This window comes from Oncorhynchus keta, chromosome 19, assembly GCF_023373465.1.
Source record: "Oncorhynchus keta strain PuntledgeMale-10-30-2019 chromosome 19, Oket_V2, whole genome shotgun sequence".
Lineage (NCBI taxonomy): Eukaryota > Metazoa > Chordata > Actinopteri > Salmoniformes > Salmonidae > Oncorhynchus > Oncorhynchus keta.
In genome coordinates, this window is record NC_068439.1 from 40,413,756 (window position 1) to 40,432,824 (window position 19,069).

The 19,069-nt window shown below is 43.8% G+C and overlaps 1 protein-coding gene across 2 annotated transcripts in view; it reads left to right on the forward strand.

The window, feature by feature from the left end:
* The window catches only part of LOC118398282 (angiopoietin-1-like), a 65,925-nt gene extending 48,265 nt beyond the window's left edge, over nt 1–17,660 (forward strand). For both annotated transcript variants that reach the window (XM_035793469.2, XM_035793468.2), the window contains exons 8-9: nt 11,576–11,706; nt 15,165–17,660. In XM_035793469.2, coding sequence (XP_035649362.1) covers nt 11,576–11,706; nt 15,165–15,328 — 295 coding nt within the window. In that variant the 3' untranslated portion in view covers nt 15,329–17,660. The remainder of the gene's footprint in view (nt 1–11,575; nt 11,707–15,164) is intronic.
* The last annotated feature ends 1,409 nt before the right edge of the window (nt 17,661–19,069 follow it).

Sequence of the window (19,069 nt, forward strand, 5' to 3'; positions counted from 1 at the left end):
AGAGATAGCATGACATTTTGTTTTGTTTTTGGATTCTTTTGGGCATCGGTGGTGGGGGCTTTACTGGAACTTCACAATCTACACTGACGCAGACAGACATGTTTGTTAAGAAACATAAACAAAAATAGTACGGTTATGCACACTCACACACACAAACAAACACATACCGGCCCACAAACCCACACGCAGCCGTTGGAAACCGTAGAGGGCAATTTAAATATGTAGTCCACCGATGTTCGAGTGTTGCCCATTTGTCATAAACAATGTGAAGCTTTGCCAGGAAATGTTTGCTTTACTGCCAGCTCCTTGCTTGTGTCTAAATATCAAGCCAGACAAATCGATCTTGGTTAGAAAGAAGTGAAATGATTGCCCAGAGAAATAGAAGATTCTAATCCTTAATCTAAATCACATACAGCAAGGGATAACTGTCACATGTCTTACTGTTCTCCCTATTTTAAGGATTTCCAAAGCACAAAGGCTGAGTAAGACTCGTCAACACTGTTTTGTTCAGTATCCAGCCAGCGTAATAAATCAAATATAATAAAGATATTAAATCAATACATCGTAATGTAGATCTTGGTTATTCAAAACATATCTGTGAGTAGGTAGTTGGAGAAGTGAGTCATTTGGCCTGGGTCTCTTCTCGGGGTGTGACATAGTCATTTCCAGATGACACGGTAGCAGTGCATTGTGGGATTGATGCAGACGTCTTGGAGAGTCTATGCAACTCTTCCCTTTTCATTGTGTTGAAGCTTTGCTTAATGATGCTTGTGCTGGCAATAGCTTGCGTCCATATAAACATGAAATCATCTGATGAAACAGTATCAGTATCTCGTCAGTATTACAGCAAGGGAATACAGTGTTTGTGAAAATATTATCACTCGTTCTGACTTTTAAATATGAAGCGGTGTGTGCAGCTACTTTTCGTCTTCACAATTGCTTTTCTCCCTCATATTTTCCCATGATGTAAATGACTTATTTTACCCCAAAAAGGACAATGCCTACCATGCCCGTATTACAATATACTGTAAACTGGCGTCAACGATACTGCTTAACGTCACTGTACAAACACTGTTGACATTGTTGAAAGAGTGTTTACGGGCTGACCTTGTAGATCAGAACTACACAGCTCCCACTGAACCGTGACCACACAGGCTTGAGAAATGTTCTTTTTGGTTTTCGCTCCATTGTCAATCAGGTTACCATAATTGCTGAATGTTATGTCTCTCTGTAAACCATACAAGGGAGCAGTCTATATAATGGACTGAAATTGTTAGCTTGGTGAAATAGTGGGTTGCAATTGAAATAGTGTGTTGTACAGTAATTTAGTCATGACCCGCAAATAGCATTGTAGTTAACTCCATTGTATCAACACATTAGTTTGATAACACTCATTTATCAACATTTACAGAATGGGCCTCAAAATGTGGTCTTAGACCCTGTTAGGTGTCTTATTAGAGAAAGATGGAGGGAGGAAAGAGCAGGAAAGGAGAGAGAGAGAGAGAGAGAGGGGGTTTTCCTGGGAAAACAGGCTGATAGGAAAGAAAGAAATTCTTACTACAGAGGAGCAGGGAGGGAAATAGATGTTAGATGTCCATAACACAGCCAACATTTGTGGGACCCTCATTCAAATGACAGAATACATGAATTTAGTTACTCATCTGTTAACACGTTATCGATGTTGATGTCTATAATTCCTAAGAATGTAACAATCAGCTCAATGGATTTGGGTTCAAATTGTAATTTACCTAAGAGGATCAATACTGTCCAGCAACAGCATCACTTACTGTTGTTGGACTCAACCATTCACACTGCCAATCTGTGGACGGATCTCATTTCTAATCATTTGTGTCTAATCTTGTTTTACTAAGTTTTGTATAATAATATTCGAAGAAAATGATGGTTGTAAATTGTTTCGAAGGTGTGCTGTGAACTAAAACATCAATGTTGTTGCAAAGTGACTTACAAATGGATGGGGCCTCACATTAAGTTTTTTCTTTTCCAGGATATTTTGTGTGTGTGTGTGTGTGTGTGGACTGGGAGGTCAGGGAGAGTATTTCCGGGGGTCGGCCAGGCATGAGATAGCTCCACATACATGTTATTCCTCATGGGACGGGGTCAAGTAGACAGCCATCAGTCAGGGGTCAGAGTTGATAACATGACACACGCTACAGAAGGGCTCTGACCCATGTCTAACATCCTTTTCAACATAAGTCTGAATAGTGGCCCTGTACCACAGTGGTCCAAGGGAAACATTTGACATATTAACAATGCATATTGAAGTACTGAATTATGGAACTGTTTAGGCTACTCGTTAATCCTTTATAGGCTATTTAGAGTTTCAATAAATATAAAAGACTAACTACAGTAGGAGTACTTTAGGATGATCATTCTTCTACATTATACATTTCTTGCTATTTTTATATTTTTTCCCCCTTTTTCATGATATCGAATTGCGATCTTGTCTCAACACTGCAACTTCCCAACGGGCTCGGGAGAGGTGAAGGTCGAGTCATGCGTCCTCCAAAACATGACCCGCCAAGCTTCTTAACACCCACTGGCTTAACCAGGAAGCCAGCTGCACCAATGTGTCGGAGGAAACACCGTTCAGCTGACGACCGACGTCAGCTTGTAGGCATCTGGCCCGCCACAAGGAGTCGCTAGAGTGCAATGATCCAAGTAAAGCCCTCCCCGGTCAAACCCTTCCCGAACCTGGACAATGCTGGGCCAATTGACTGGGACTCCCAATCACGGCTAGTTGTTACACAGCTGGGATCGAACCCCAGGCTGTAGTGACACTGCGATGTAATGCCTTAGATCACTGCGCCACTCGAGAGGCCTGTAAACAGAATCTTTGCAAGGATTCACATGTTATTTTGTGTCTGAGTATATTTTACTGCATTTATGCTTTAATGTTGCATGTGAAGATTTAATGCAGCACCCTAGGCATTAAATAAAACAATCAATTCTGGATTAAAAATAAATAAAACTATGTTATAAAAGCTGTATGGGAGTTGCTAAACGTATGCACGGACACAAGTGAGGTTTACAGCTTAACGCTCCCCTTCTTCACATGTACGCCGAAATCCTCTCCGTTGGAGAAAAGCACTATATGTTTGCTCTTCAACTGACTATTACATCTTTATTCAATATCCTTCCTCTCCAACCAGCCAAGTTCCCTAAATCCCGGGATTTCTCCATATGATAATGGTAAGATCCCTGGTGGAATCAGAAAATCCCTCAGATGTATTTGATGTAGGGATTTGGAGGAGGACTTGGCAACAGGGGGATTGTCTAGCTCGGCTGTGACCCCTCTGTCCTAGCCTCGCACTGAGATGGGATCACTGATACCCTTAACTCCTAGAGCTCAGTTTACTCATCCAACACTCATCCGCACTGCAGTGTGCCTGAGGCAGCAACGCTGAATACTGTCTGTCTGTAAATCAAATGCTAAGGTAGCTGTGTTAAACGTTATGCTGTAAATATAAAATTCAAAGATCATTTAGGTGAGAGGCTGTAGTACTATTCTGATATTTTATTGTCCTTCCGTTGGGTTGCGGTTTAATGTTCTACTTGAAAGACATCAACAGGGCATGCATACAGTATTATATACCTTGGTTGATTACAGTCGGTGTCAACTTGGAAAGTAAAAAATGGTGAGTGTGTGTGCACATACGTGTGTGTCCGTATATCTGTCTGTCTCCATGGTGTTATTTGACACCCAGCGGCAGGCGAGCGAATGGGCTACAGCCAGACACCTCTGGGTCGAAAGTGATCCATTGAGCATGGTGATTAACCTCTGCTATGAGCCAATCAGGCTGCGGTTTAGCAGGCTAATGACTGCCAGGTGTGCATCAACACGCACTGCCTGGACCTCAGCAGGTTTGGTTGTCTCCAACCTCCTTCTCAGACAGATAAAAGGAAGGAAGCCAGCAGGCTAGGTTGAACTGTGTCAGTCAAGAGATGAAAGACGCAAATTTGAAAGACTGCCACGATTAGTGTTATGTTACACACATAAAAGGAGAGAGAAAAATACACCTAAATCATTATGTAGTGTAGGATAAGGGAGTTTAGAGTCATCAAAATGTATCAGTTGTAGTCATCCAGAACATGTTATTTTTTCCCTCCAAATATTTAACATATTTTCCCAAGTTGACACCATCTTTTGTACAGGCATACATACTGTATATAACAAAAGTACACGTGGTCTCCCGAGTGGTGCAGCGGTCTAATGCAGTGCGAGAGGCGTCACTACAGACCCGGGTTCGATCCCAGGCTGTGTCCCAGCTGGCCGCGACCGGAAGACCCATGAGGTGGTATACAATTGACCCAGCGATGTCAGGTTAGGGGATGGTTTGGCCTGCCAGGATGTCCTTGTCCCATTGCGTTCTAGTGACTCCTTGTGGCGGGCCGGGTGCATGCATGCTGACTTTGGTCGCCAGTTGTACAGTGTGTTCTCTGACACATTGGTGCAGCTGGCTTCTGGGTTAAGCTAGCAGTGTGTTGAGAAGCAGTGCGGCTTGGCAGGGTCGTGTTTCGGTGGTCCCGAGAGGGGGTTGCAGCAATGGGACAAGATGGTAACTACTAATTGGGGAGAAAAAGGGGTAAAAAATATGTTATGTTATGAAGTGCTTCTCTGGAAAAATTCCTTCAGAATGTCAGTACTGCATAATAAAATATGACACATACTGTATGCTCTCATTGGCTGGCCTTCACTACATATCCATCGCCAAACCCACTGGCTCCAGGTCATCTATAAGTCTTTGCTAGGTAAAGCCCCGCCTTATATAGCACATTATTTACCCTCCCAGTATCTCTACTTGCATATCATCATCTGCACATCTATCACTCCAGTATTAGGGCTAGGCGGGACAACTTCCTGTTAAACTGGAGGGCGCGCAATTCATATAAATAATCATAAAAATGATGGATATTAAACATTTCGGTACATACAAGTGTCTTGTATCGGTTGAAAGCTAAAATTCTTGTTAATCTAACTGCACTATTCGATTTAGAGTAGCTATTACAGCGAAAGCATGCCATGCAATTGTTTGAGGACAGCACCCCACATCAAAATATTTTTCCACCGGCACAGGTTTCATAAATTCACAAATAGCAATTAAATATTAACTTATTTTTTGAAAATCTTCCTCTGATTAGTAATCCAAAGGGTCCCAGCAATAACATGTAGTGTCGTTTTGTTAGATAAAAACATTTTTTATATCACAAAGTCAGTTTAGTTGGCGCCATTGACTCGTTCAACGTCCAGAGAAATTAATTTGAAAATCTACCCCTAAACTACCCCTAAGTCAAAATACGTTTCTATTTACTCCTCCGATAGCCTAAAATGCAATCAAACTATAATATTTCCTACGCAAAGAAGTATGTTCAATAGGAAACCGATTTTAGCAGGTGCGTCTTGTCTTCATGGCACGCCCAAACACGAATTTCCAAGACTGTGTCCCTGTACTAAAACTGATGACAAAAGCTGGAAAAAAAGGTGAAACTAAGTCTGGGATACATTTTTTGAATGGGACATGCTTATTTAAGGAAAGCACTTTTAAAGAGCAACCAGGCGTCCTCTACTGACGGGATGAGGTCAATATCCTTCCAGGATACCCGGGCAAGGTCGAATAGAAAGGCCTGCTTGCTGAAGTGTTTTAGGAAGCGCTTGACAGTGATGAGGGGTAGTCGTTTGACCGCGGACCCATTACAGAAGCAGGCAATGAGGCAGTGATCACTGAGATCCTGGTTGAAGACAGCAGAGGTGTATTTAGAGGGCAAGTTTGTCAGGATGATATCTAAGAGGGTACCCATGGTTACGGATTTAGGGTTGTACCTGGTAGGTTCCTTGATAATTTGTGTGAGATTGAGGGCTTCTAGCTTAGATTGTAGGACGGCCGGGGTGTTAAGCATATCCCAGTTTAGGTCACCAAACAGTATGAACTCTGAAGATAGATGGGGGGGCAGTCAATTCACATATGGTGTCCAGGGCACAGCTGGGGCTGAGGAGGGTCTATAACAAGCGGCACGGGTGAGAGGCTTGTTTCTGGAAATGTGGATTTTTAAAAGTAGAAGCTTGAATTGTTTGGGCACAGACCTGGATTGTATGACAGAACTCTGCAGGCTATCTCTGCAGTAGATTGCAACTCCGCTCCCTTTGGCAGTTCTATCTTCTCAGAAAATGTTGTAGTTGGGGATGGAAATGTCAGGATTTTTGGTGTCCTTCCTAAGCCATGATTCAGACATGGCTAGGACATCAGGGTTCGCGGAGTGTGCTAAAGCAGTGAATAAAACAAACTTAGGGAGAAGGCTTCTGATGTTAACATGCATGAAACTAAGGCTTTTGCGGTTACAGAAGTCAACAAATGAGAGCGTATGGGGAATGGGAGTGGTGCTGGGGGCTACAGGGCCTGGGTTAACCTCTACATCACCAGAAGAACAGAGGAGGAGGATAAGGGTACGGCTAAAGGCTATAAGAACTGGTCATCTAGTGCGTTCGGGACAGAGAGTATAAGGAGCAGATTTCTGGGCGTGGAAGAATAGATTCAAGGCATAATGTACAGACAAGGGTATGGTAGGATGTGAGTACAGTGGAGGTAATCCTAGGCATTGAGTGATGATGAGAGAAGTTTTGTCTCTAGAGCAAGCAGTTAAGCCAGGTGAGGCCACCGCATGTGTAGGAGGTGGGACAAAAGGGCTATCTAAGGCATATTGGGCAGGGCTGGCGGCTCTACAGTGAAATAAGACATTAATCACTAACCAACACAGCAATAGACAAGGCATATTGACATTAGGGAGAGGCATGTGTAGCCGAGTGAGCATAGGGTCCAATGAGTAGCAGTAGGTGAGTCAGGGAGCCGATTCAGTAGTAGCTGGAGACAGCTAGCAGGCCGGGGCTAGCAGATGGGCCTTCGGCGACGTCGCAACGGAAGAGCCTGTTGGTATTGTAGCCCAAGAATTAGCTGGTGGACCTCTTTGGCTAGCCGGGAGATGGGCCTAGCTCGAGGCTAACTTAAGGCTAACTGGTGCTTGTTTCGGGACAGAGACGTTAGACAGAAGTAGCCACTTGGATTGCAGCTAGCTAGCTGCGATGATCCAGTGTAAAGGTTCAGAGCATGCGGTAGGAATCCGGAGATGTGGTAGAGAAAAATAAGTCCGATATGCTCTGGGTTGATATGTGCAGACTGGCAGGTATTGACCGAGCTAAAGCTTGCTGGTGTCCGAGTTAACGGTGAAGATCGCTAGCAGTGGCTAACTGACTACTAGCTAGTAGCTAGTTAACTGGCTAGCTTCTGATGGAGGTTCCGGTTCTAAAGTATAAAAATAGCAGACCGTACCACATTGGGTGAGGCAGAGAGTATATTCAGTCCGTAGATGGAAAGTGAGAATGAAAATATACACTAAATATATCAGGGGGAAAAAACGGAGGAAAACAATATTTACACGGGACAAGACAAAACACACATCCGACTGCTACGCCATCTTGGAACAAATCTGTGAAGTCTTGGAAATGGGCTGTGGCCCTGGCCTATCCACAAGTTGTTTAGCCGCAGTCTGACATGTCTCGTCTCGTGGAGGGGAAAGACATATTTATGATGTTCTCTATTTTGCAGTGTTTGGGGAGGAATGCCGCCTCCACTGAGCACGCCTGATGTATGGACCTCTATGGCAGGCGTGACTTATAGCACTTTGGGGCTGTGTTTTTTCCCCCAGCTATAGTGGAAGTCTCTGTTAAATGTAACTGTCGCTGGTTGAGCCTTGGTGGTTTGATAGAGCCTTACAGATACAGGAACTCAATTACTGCTAGCTTCATTGCAGGCAGAAGGGTGAATTCAATCCAAACGTCTCTGTGAAATATGCTGCATAGATGCAGGTTTTAGGTAAGCCTAATGCAAGTGGTTGAAACAGAAGAGAAGTGAGATAGATTGCAGCAGTTCTATCTTGATGTTATTCAGCCTAGAATGAGCAAACTCTACGTACTTTGTAGGACCAATATGGCCTAGCGGTAAAAGTGTTGTTCTGTGCTTCTAAACATGGTGTTGTAGTTTTGACTTTACACTATTAATAGAGTGTTGCCCTAATGCATTTCATCATGCATCTTGGAGTGGGCTTTAAAAGCATTGTTAAAGACTGCAGGCAGGTTGGTTCCGTGGACGAGTCGATGCATATCGTGTCATTTGGCGCAATAGAATACTCTATATGGTTCGGCAAGGATGTATTGACTATATTTTGGGAAAGCTTGGCTATTGTTGTCCCTTCAAGTTTCAAATGATCACTTAGTTTCATAAAACAACCATCCTCAACTGACCCCAATTTTGGTCACAAGGTAAAAATCTGTCATTCTGCCCCTGAGCACGGCAGTTAACCCACTGTTCCCCGGGCGCTGAGGACGTGGATGTCGATTTAAGGTAGCCCCCCCCCGCGCCTCTCTGATTCAGAGGGGTTGGGTTAAATGCGGGACACATTTCAGTTGAGTACATTCAGTTGGACAACTGACTAGGTATCCCCCTTTCCCTTTGCAATACTCCAGTCCTTTCCTTATTGCGATCGAAATCAAAATCTGCAACAAAGTGATAATAATGATGTGTATTATTAATACTATTACCATTTGTATTCCTTTTGAATATATCCTAATATCCAACATCCGGCGATGAAAGAGCACTAACAAACCAGCATCCCCTTTAGACATTAGCAGAATGAGATGGCAGGACACCAACACTTCTTCCCTCAGGCTGTCATTGAGAAAGCCCAAATCAATCTCCCACAATCCAACATTGTGTTTATTAATGAGCCTTGGCCAATCTCATTTGCTCAAGAGCCAATCAGATCGGCTCGGTTGGTCCTCAGAGGCTTTAAGGGTCCCGCATCGGTTGCGCAGATGTTTGACACTAGAGATGAAATACAGCCTGTGACATGACACGTTAAACGTTTCTGCCGAGAAACAGAGACGGCAGAATAACTGCACTCACACAGGAAAACCGTCTCTTCCTCTTGAGCGACTCTGTCACTGCTGCCTCAGATCGCCCTACTTATCAGTTGAGCACATAATAGACACGACATGACAGGACGCAGATGTCAATTGGAGTTGGATTAGCTGGTAAACTGTCTGGTAAATACACAACACACCCATTCAATACAGACCAAAACGAGTTAAAGGTCAGACGAGTGTCATGAGGAGAATCCCTCTTCATGGCGTGTCTTGGCGATGTTTCTGTGTGCGGTCATAAGGCTGTGTAAATGTCTTCTAAATACACAGCCTGTGTCTGTTCTTTATCGGAGCAGTAGCAGGCTACATCCTGGACTGTGTGGGCCAGGAATTAGCATAAGTTACACTGCCAGGAAATCAAGCTGCGTTTTGGGATATGAGAGGTATAGGCCCTACGGTAGAGTATCTGCGAGGACTTCTGTTGTCTTGAAGGGTCAGAGTTGTGCTTCGGCACGTGTCACAGATGAAGACTAACTACTCCCACCACGCACTCACACACACACACACTCAACTCCGACCCCCATAAATGCACACTATTTCATCACCCCACTACAATGTCTAATTTCAACATGTTCAATTCATACGACCTTTCTTTGATTTCGATATAACCACTGATTAGAGCCATGACTCTCCACTACATAGTACAGTATTGGTTTAGTGGCTTAGTTGCATACCGAACAGTGACATAGTCACTTCTTTCACCTCTCCCTGTACAAGTCATCCATCTACACACCTGTCTAAAGACTTGCTCCAAGAATACACACCACTGACTGTTGTCTCCACTTTATGAATCTAACCTGAAACCACATGGCTACAAGCATAAGTGTCAGTCAACCACATTTTGAGGGGCAACGGAATTGATCTTTGCATTAATTCGTTGCACATAGATTTTGTAAGATATATTTTACCGCCCTTCAGTTTCATTGGGCATGTCGTCTCTGGCTACACACTTTTCTTATCCACAACACTGCCACCAGTATTGCAGGTGAATACCCCCCCAAAAAAATACAAAAATCAAACAGCCTATCCAACCTTTCTCATAGGAAAAAACACAACTTGACCAAGACTTGTTACCCACCTACTCCCCTGTCCATTCCGATTGACGCCAATGGATCTCAGGAAATGATTTTGCTCAACAGAATATGATTCAGAGTGCAGAGCAGACACATTGGCAGGGTCCTCTAACAGTGTTTATTGGCTCTGAGAGTCCATCTTTGGGGAGAGAAAGCTCTTAGGCATGTGATAATGTGGGTTATAGAGAAGGGCAGGCCACAGAATGAGCTCCTTAATGATGCAGGTCACAGCAGGATAGAGAAGACCCACAATACAGCATTTCTGCTCTCATACCAAGAGTGATTTTACAATTCGCAACGACAAACCCTCGAGTGTGTTTAGATACATATAGTTCCTATTCATTTCCAGTTGAGGAGAACTGTTAGGGGCTGAGTGGCGAGAAAGATCGAGTCGGATCTGATAATGGTAGTCACGGAGTGGGTGGATCGATGAGGAAAACTCTGAGGTGTATATGGATTGGAGTCATTGACTCTATTGGATCATTGAATCAATTGTCAGCAAGCTTCCAACGTTAGTCGATGTCAAGTATCCTAATGACATCGTAGCACAAATCTGCATTTGAGATGCAAGAGTACGCTTGTCAATCACCTCCTCAATCAACACTGTCTTGTCTCCTTCCAATGCCAGTCACTCAACCTAAAAATAGAACACCACAAAACGCATTGTTCTGGGGACATGGCAGATGTCCGTAGATCAGCATGAGACAACAGCCCAACCCCAGCCACGGTGCCTCCGGACTGGGGCTCCGTCATGCTGGTCCCCCCTCCCCATCCTGTATGTTGCCCACTGGTTAACTGCGTCTCTCACCAGTACATCTGGAGCCCTGGTTGATTTACAGGTTCCACATGTGCAGGTTAGACTGAGACAGCAGGCCTGCCATACTGTAACACGCAGTGTCTTAGGGTTAATATGCTTTCTCTCCACAAAAATAACCTACTATACGGTAATAGTAATAGGCCTGTCATAGTAAGCGCAGGAGGCCTCTGTGATCATTCTGACAGAGAATACTGTATCAATCTGTACTGTATGGACACAGGAGGGAAGACAGTGGGCATAGTGCATACACACAAGGAGGGACATTGTGCATCTGAGACATACAGGACTAGGACCAGTAGGAGAGTAACAGTATGTAGCCTACTTGATGGTACCTCAGTGGGCTGTACCTGGGTCAGCCCTTAATGACTTGGTCTTTGGTCTCTCTGCTCCTGTTATACTGTAAATGGCTGCTCTGAGCCCTGCAGGTGAAAAACGTACGTTCCAGACAACTCTGTCTACCCTTCTCCCTCTTTTCTCTCTCTTTAATGCGTTTATGTTGACTCAGGTGGAGAGACTGTTTGCAGAGCACATGCACACAGTCAGTCACTGCTGAAAATATAACTCTCTCAGGAGGTCTCTTACAGTTTGTTATGTCTTCTCTCCCTCTAAACCCCCTCTTCTATTCCGTCCTCCTCTTCCTGTATTCTTCTCCACTCTCCCTCTAATCCCCTTATTCTGTCCTCCTCCTCCTCTCAGACTGTTCCTGAAGAGTCACAGTGGGACAGCGGGCAGGCAGAGCAGTATGGTGATCCACGGGGCAGACTTCAGCACCAAGGACATGGACAATGACAACTGCATGTGCAAGTGTGCCCTCATGCTCACAGGGGGTAAGTACCAGTGTCCCCATAATGCACCACACTGCAGTGTTGAAAATATAGTTTACCAAGCTACCAATTACGTCACAATGGAAGACGTTAAGCTACCCCTTAAAGTTACTTTGAAAAAGTAGTTTACTACATCCAAACGACATAGGGATAAATAATAATATCTAAATCTGAAATATCAATGACTACAAATTGAAAGAACAGGTCACTCTGGGGTTATATGTGAAAAGAATGTGTAATTTAGCCTATTAAACACAAAAAAACGATGTTTCAAGTCAGAATTGGGCAGGTCTGATGCCGAAAAAGAAAGGCAATTCTTGCCTACTTCACCCATAATGCACTATTTAGCAGTAGAGGCTGCTGAGAGGAGGACGGTTCATTATAATGGCTGGAACGTTGCGAATGGAATGGTATCAAACACCACTCCACCAATTCCGCTCCAGCCATTACCAGGAGCCCGTTCTCCCCAATTAAAGGTGCCACCAACCTCCTGTGCTATTTAGTGATCTGGCAAGGGAGACCCCATAATGCACCACACTGAGAGATGGCACAAGAAGAGTCCCCGCAAACCACCACCTCATGGCACAAAGGAAGATTCATCTTATACTGAACAACATCATAAATGCAACATGCAACAATTTCAACGATTTTACTGAGTTACAGATCATATAAGGAGATCAGTCAATTGAAATTAAATCATTAGGCCCTAATCTATGGATTTCACATGACTGAGTGGGTGAGTTTTTCCCCACAAAACGGCTTTATTGCAGACAGAAAGACTCAGTTTCATCAGCTGTCCAGGTGGCTGGTGTTAGACGATCCCACATGTGAAGAAGCCGGATGTGGAGGTCCTGGGCTTGGGTGGTTACCCGTGATCTGCGGTTGTGAGGCCGGTTGGACGTACTGCCAAATTCTCTAATATGACGTTGGAAGTGGCTTATAGTAGAGATATTAACATGACATTCTCTGGCAACAGCTCTGGTGGACATTCCTGCAATCAGCATGCCAATTGCACGCTCCCTCACAGCTTGAGACATCTGTGTCATTGTGCTGTGTGACAAAACTGCACATTTTAGAGTGGCTTTTTACTGTCCCCAGCACAGGGTGCATCTGTGTAAAGATCATGCTGTTTAATCAGCTTCCTGATATGCCACACCTGTCCGGTGGATGGATTAACTTGGCAAAGGAGAAATGCTCACTAACAGGAATGTAAACACATTTTCTGGATCTTTTATTTCAGCTCATGAAACATGGGACCAACACTTTACATGTTGCGTTTATATTTTTCCTAGTATAGTAATGCATCCTGGTCAATTGTCTAGAGAACTTGGTTCTACTACAAGACCAGCCTGACTCCGCCTAGCTCAAACCCTGACACTTGTTTGGGTTAATTTGGCACGGACCTGTGCATGTGGCATTGCACCACAGTACAGAGTAATGAGGCATGTGTGGAGCTTACTGCATCCTCTAACTTCTGCACCCACCACTCAACACAACAGCACATAAGGGATTTCAAATGAGCACCACAAATGTCCATGAGCCGGGCACCAAGTGTCAGGGAGATTCAAAATGACTCTAATTCTCGGGCAATTGTATCCACTCCGATCTAAGGACAGCATATTTTCCTCATTCAACCAGCCAGTCTCACAATCCAGCAGTGTGCTTAACAGGGTACTGACTTAAAAAAAAAATGTAAACCATATTCACTGTAATAATATTTACATATTATCAGTGCAGTAGTAAGCGATGGGGTCAATAGACGCATTGAGAAAAACATTAGTAACCAAAGAGGAGAAAAAGATTAAGGAAGTAAAGTCAGTATGGCAATTACTTACAACAGAGGAGGTTGGTGGGAGGAGCTATAGGAGGACGGGCTCATTGTATGACTGGAATGGAATAAATTGAATAGTATCAAACACATACACCAAATGGAAACCACATGTTTGACTCCATTCCATTTATTCCATTTCAGCCACTGAAATTAGCCCGTCCTCCTATAACTCCTCCCACCAGCCTCCACTGACCTACATACAGTGCATTCGGAAAGTATTCAGACCCCTTGGAACAGCCTTATTCTAAAAATGGATTTACTCATCAACACACAATACCCCATAATGACAAAGCAAAAAAAGGCTTTTATACATTTTTTTTTAAACGTAAATATTGCATTTACATAAGTATTCACCTCCCTGATCAAGGCTCTTCTCCCCGAAGGACAATTCCTTCGACCTCGTGGCTTGGTTTTTGCTCTGACATGCACTGTCAACTATGGGATCTTATATAGACAGGTGTGTGCCTTTCCAAATCATGTCCAATCAATTGAGTTTACCACAGATGGACTGTAATCAAGTTGTAGAAACATCTCAAGGATGATCAATGGAAACTGGATGCACCTGAGCTCAATTCAGAGGTATTTCAGTTTTTAATTTGAAATACATTTGCAAAAATTCCGAAAAACCTGTTTTCCATTTGGCGTTATGGGGTATTGTGTGTAGATTGATGAGGATTTTTTTGTATTTAATCAATTTTAGAATAAGGCTGTAACAAAATGTGGAAAGAGTCAAGGGGTCTGAATACTTGCCGAATGCACCGTACATACATGCAGTACAAGCTCAGTCATACTAAACAGACCTAACCCAGGCCAACTGTATGTTCATTAGTGTACTGAGGTGACAATGACAAAAGACTATCCGGTTCTGGAAACAGATCACCAACTGTTTCTGACGGGGGCAGCTGTTTTTACAAGATAGTAAAAGCTCGGCCCTGGAAACACAAGTCACAGGGAACCAATGGGAAACCTTTATCAACGTGACACCCATGCTAAAGGCAAGGACAGCGGTACTAACTGTGGGACTCACTGGTAGGTCTTCTGTGAAATGCCACAGCCCAAACTGGCACTGGTATTTAGGCCTGAGGGGAAAGGCTATGCCCCAACCTCCGACTGACACGTCACACCAGCCACACGATGAAATGCAAAGATTTGTGTTGCTCATTTTCATGTGCTCTTTGGTGCTAGTAATGTATTTGGATAAAAAAAAGTATATGCAAAGGTTAAGCGAGAAGAAGAAAGGGGTGCAACTGCGTCATATGCAGGGAATGCAATTCTTACAAATGCCATGCACAACAGAGCCTATTTGAGCCCATTCACCTTTACCCTTTCTCTAAATACCATTGGGTGTAAACAGGTCTCAAAAGTGGTTAACAACAGGTATCGGCAACCCCTGTGTACCTACACCACAGTGACCCGATACCTTTGTGATTATGTCTGAACCACTGCAATAGCTAGTGCTGGAGTTCACGTAGGCACACTGTCAAGGTTCAACATTACAGAACCAGAACAGAGAAATTCAATGTGAAGTTTACGGTCTTTCTTTTAGCGTTTCATACACACTAATGTCTGTTTTTGTCATAGGGGTTTAAAAAAAATCTCATCCTCTCCCCTCCGTTCTTGCTCTGCCCAGGTTGGTGGTTCGACGCCTGCGGCCCGTCCAACCTCAACGGAATGTACTTCACCAAAGGGCAACACGTCGGGAAGCTAAATGGCATCAAGTGGCACTACTTTAAGGGTCCCAGCTACTCGCTACGAGCAACAACCATGATGATTCGACCACTGGACTTCTCATAGACATCAAGTGCATCTGAAATGGCCCCCTATTCTCTATGTAGTGCAATACCTGGTTCAAATTAGTGCACTATATAGGGAATAGGGTGCCATTTCAGATGCAGTGTTAGACCTTCTGCCCACGCTCTCTGTTCGACCACTGGGACAACTATATTGGGAGGAACGCTTCCTGCTTTACCCTGTTACTATCGTCTCACCATAACGACTTTGGAGTTTGTTACGGAGGTGAACTCTACACCACCTGGCTGTTGCTTGGTAACTATACTCCAGGTGTCGGCCTGGAAGTGTGGTTGGAGAGAAGAGGGCTTGTGGAACGAGAGGGGTCCCGTAGCTGAACTGCGACTGGTGAACTTGCTGCGGTTGGGGGACATACTTTAGCTTTGCTCTTTTTTATATTTGAGGCATAAACTCAAGTAGAATTCAGCTCTCAGCTCTCACCCCAGGCCTGTGGACTACTGGACTCCTCTCCTTTTTGGGAACTAACTGCAACTTGGCAGCTTTGTCTGTATTGGTAGACTACCCGTAGACTACATGAGAGACTGCATAGACTCTTTCAGACTACATGACTCCCTATGAACTCTGTGCATCTGGAATGTCCTCACAACCATACGGGAGATATATACATTTTTATAGAGGTGTGGCACAAAGACATTGGGACAGTGAACAATGTTTTGTATTTCTTTGCTTTTTATTCCTATATAGCCTAATACATTTGGAATGACGTGATGTTTTTTAAAGTTTTTTTTTTTACATAAGCCTCTCTGGATCGTTTCTGGAGAGGAAAAACCACAAGCTCACAGCTTACAAGGTCACCTTCCATATAACATGTTGGTCTAATATGTACTGCGGACGCCAAAGGCAGTTCTGAGAAAAAGTATGGCTCAGTATACGGTTTTGCTGCCACTTATATAGTTGTTGTCCTGACAGAGTGCAATGATTATCTTCAAAGTTCAAGGTGCCATGTTATTATTGGATTTGGCCACGGATGGGGATTTATCTGCATTTGCTATTGGCTGACAAACAACCAATGGTTGCCAAGGCTCAATATCTGTTGATGTATTTGTTGATTCCTCATTTAAGTACGAAAAAGAACATACTGTAATGAAGGCAGGTTGCATGTAATATTAAGTCAACTTGTATAACTGTGTATGAGAAGGACGACATTATTTGTTATACCAAACCAATTGAAGGTAGTGTATATTATATCATACTTATCTTTATCTTATGTATATCTGTTTGATAATGGTCAGTTTCCCATCTCAAGTATTGTCATACATCTAGCCCCCTAAAACATATATGGACATGGATGGTGTAATTCTAACTTTCCTGAGAGATTTGAAATCCTTTGGACATCAGATTTGGATTTTACATTTGAAAACACTATAGTATTGGGCAATAGCAAAGTCTAGATGATTCGGACCATTCCGACCACATATAAAGCCCGACCGAGAAATGGTGAGTGCTTGGATCGGCGCTGTTAGAGTAAACTATAATAATCTACTCAACAAATGTGTTACCAGTTGTAAATGTTGGCCTAATTGATGTTATGCTGTCTACAATGTTCCCTTCAACTGGTACTCCTCAGTTTGCTTTGCTTTTGCAATCCCATGGCATTAAAAAGGGGAAGAGGTAATCACCTTTTTATGACTTCGGAGGTGCTGTAGGGGCCTTGACAGAAATGTGGTCTGTCCATATTTTGAGCTCTAACCACTGGCCAAGAGACACGTCCCGTTTTATTGGAAACGCCCCACAACGTCCCTCGAATGTTTCTTTGCTTAGACAGACGACCGGACTAAAAAAACTCTATATCAAGACGGATCTGTCTCTTTCATCAATGCAGCTTAGAAACTGTCGTTTTAATAACGCTTAGCTGAGACATAAAATGGATGTGTACTTGTATTGCATTACTGCCAGCATGAAACAACAAGAAAGAATATACGGCTTAATATACGGTATTACTAAGGGTAGGCTGCATATACATGTTGAAGAAGGACACATGGTATCTGGAACTCATTACTATGATATGTCCATGTTTATTAACATACTCAAATTGTATAATTGAATGAGTGCATATGTAAAATTACTTTCCTGAGGAAAGCTACTCCTTTTCGTTTTTGTTCCTCCAGAATCACTGTGGTGTTTGAAGTTGAGCATAAAATATAGAAGTAATCATAATAACAGTTGAGAAACGTGCCTTAAATGATTCTGCTTTTACCTCATTAAACTGTCGACTTGCTATTTTATTTAAACTAAATTTTTTTGTAACAAGTTGTCAAAATGCCATGTTTTTGGACGAAATAAAAAAAGCATGTGATGCACTAATGTTTTCAATCTGGTTATGCATTGGGTGTTTTTTTGATGTACAATGTGTTGATTTTGAAACTGACTGCTTTTGGAGTCACAGGTCGCTCTCACCGCAAGTTCCTTTGACACATATACTCTCAGTTCCCACTGGGCACACACTGGTTGAATCACTGTTGTTTCAAAGTCATTTTTCAATGTATTGTGACATGTAATCAACGTGGAAAATACATTGGATTTGAAAAAAGTTATCAACCAGCACTGTTTTCATCTATATTCAACCAGCATTGTAAAAGTTGAGATTAGGGTAATCGTCAATTTAAATACATTAACTTGTTACGTCAATCTAATTTCAACATAACCATAAGAACTATGTATACGTATCATGACTCAGGATAACACCCAGATACAGTCAGTTTGAATGTTTCACAGATGTTTATTGACCAAAAAGGGGGCAGGCAAAAGACAGGTCAAGGGCAGTCAGAGGTCAGTAATCCAGGGCAGAGTCAGTAAGGTGCAGAACGGAAGGCAGGCTCGGGGTCAGGGCAGTCAGAGGTCAGTAATCCAGGGCAGTGTCAGACAGGTACAGAACGGCAGGTACAGACCAGCAGACAAGTCAATGAGGGGATTGTGTTGCTGGAGCCAAGAGAATCCTAATACCACGGGAACCTGAGGAGACTTAATGAGCAGGAATTGGATCCTCTCGCTGTGGTTCGCTGACACACGTAGGTTGATGGGGGTGGAATTGTGGTTGACCCGGCCTATAGAGCGCCCGTCCAGCACTCTAACGTCCATGGGAATGGAGAGGGACTGAGTGGGGTTGCCCAGCTCGGATGCCAGGGTAGCGTCCATAAAGCTCTCAGAGTCGATGAGTACCCAGAGAGATTTCGACTGGTTCCCCAACAACAACATGGCATGAAAATGGGTGTGAGTAAGGGAAGAGGAAAATTTATCCGTATGGCCCTCCATGGCACACTACTCGCTCCTACCGGTGAGCCTGTTCTTTTAGTGGACAGGTGGAGACAAAATGACCAGTAGTCCCGCAATACAGGCAACTTAGTGTGAAGCCTGTATAGCCGTTTGGCTGGATACAGAATAGCTCTGCCTAGATGTATTGGCTCGGCAAGAGGGGAAACGACGGACTTTGGAGACTCTCGGGGGAACTCGGGTAGCCTCGGGTTCTCTCGGCAACAGAGCCTTCGGGGACTTCCGGGATGCCTTGGAGGCAAGGTGGACTCCTTGGGCGGGCGATTGAAATCAAATCTCCTCTCCTTCCTTCGTTCCCGTAGTCGCCCATCGATCCAAATGGTCAAGGCGAGTCAAGATCCGTCGGTATTTCCCAGCCTCCAAGCTCGTCCTTTACTTCCTCCGATACTCCGTGCCGGGAACATGACGAACAGCGCTTCCGGTTCCAGGCACTCTCAGCTGCCAACGTGCGGAAAT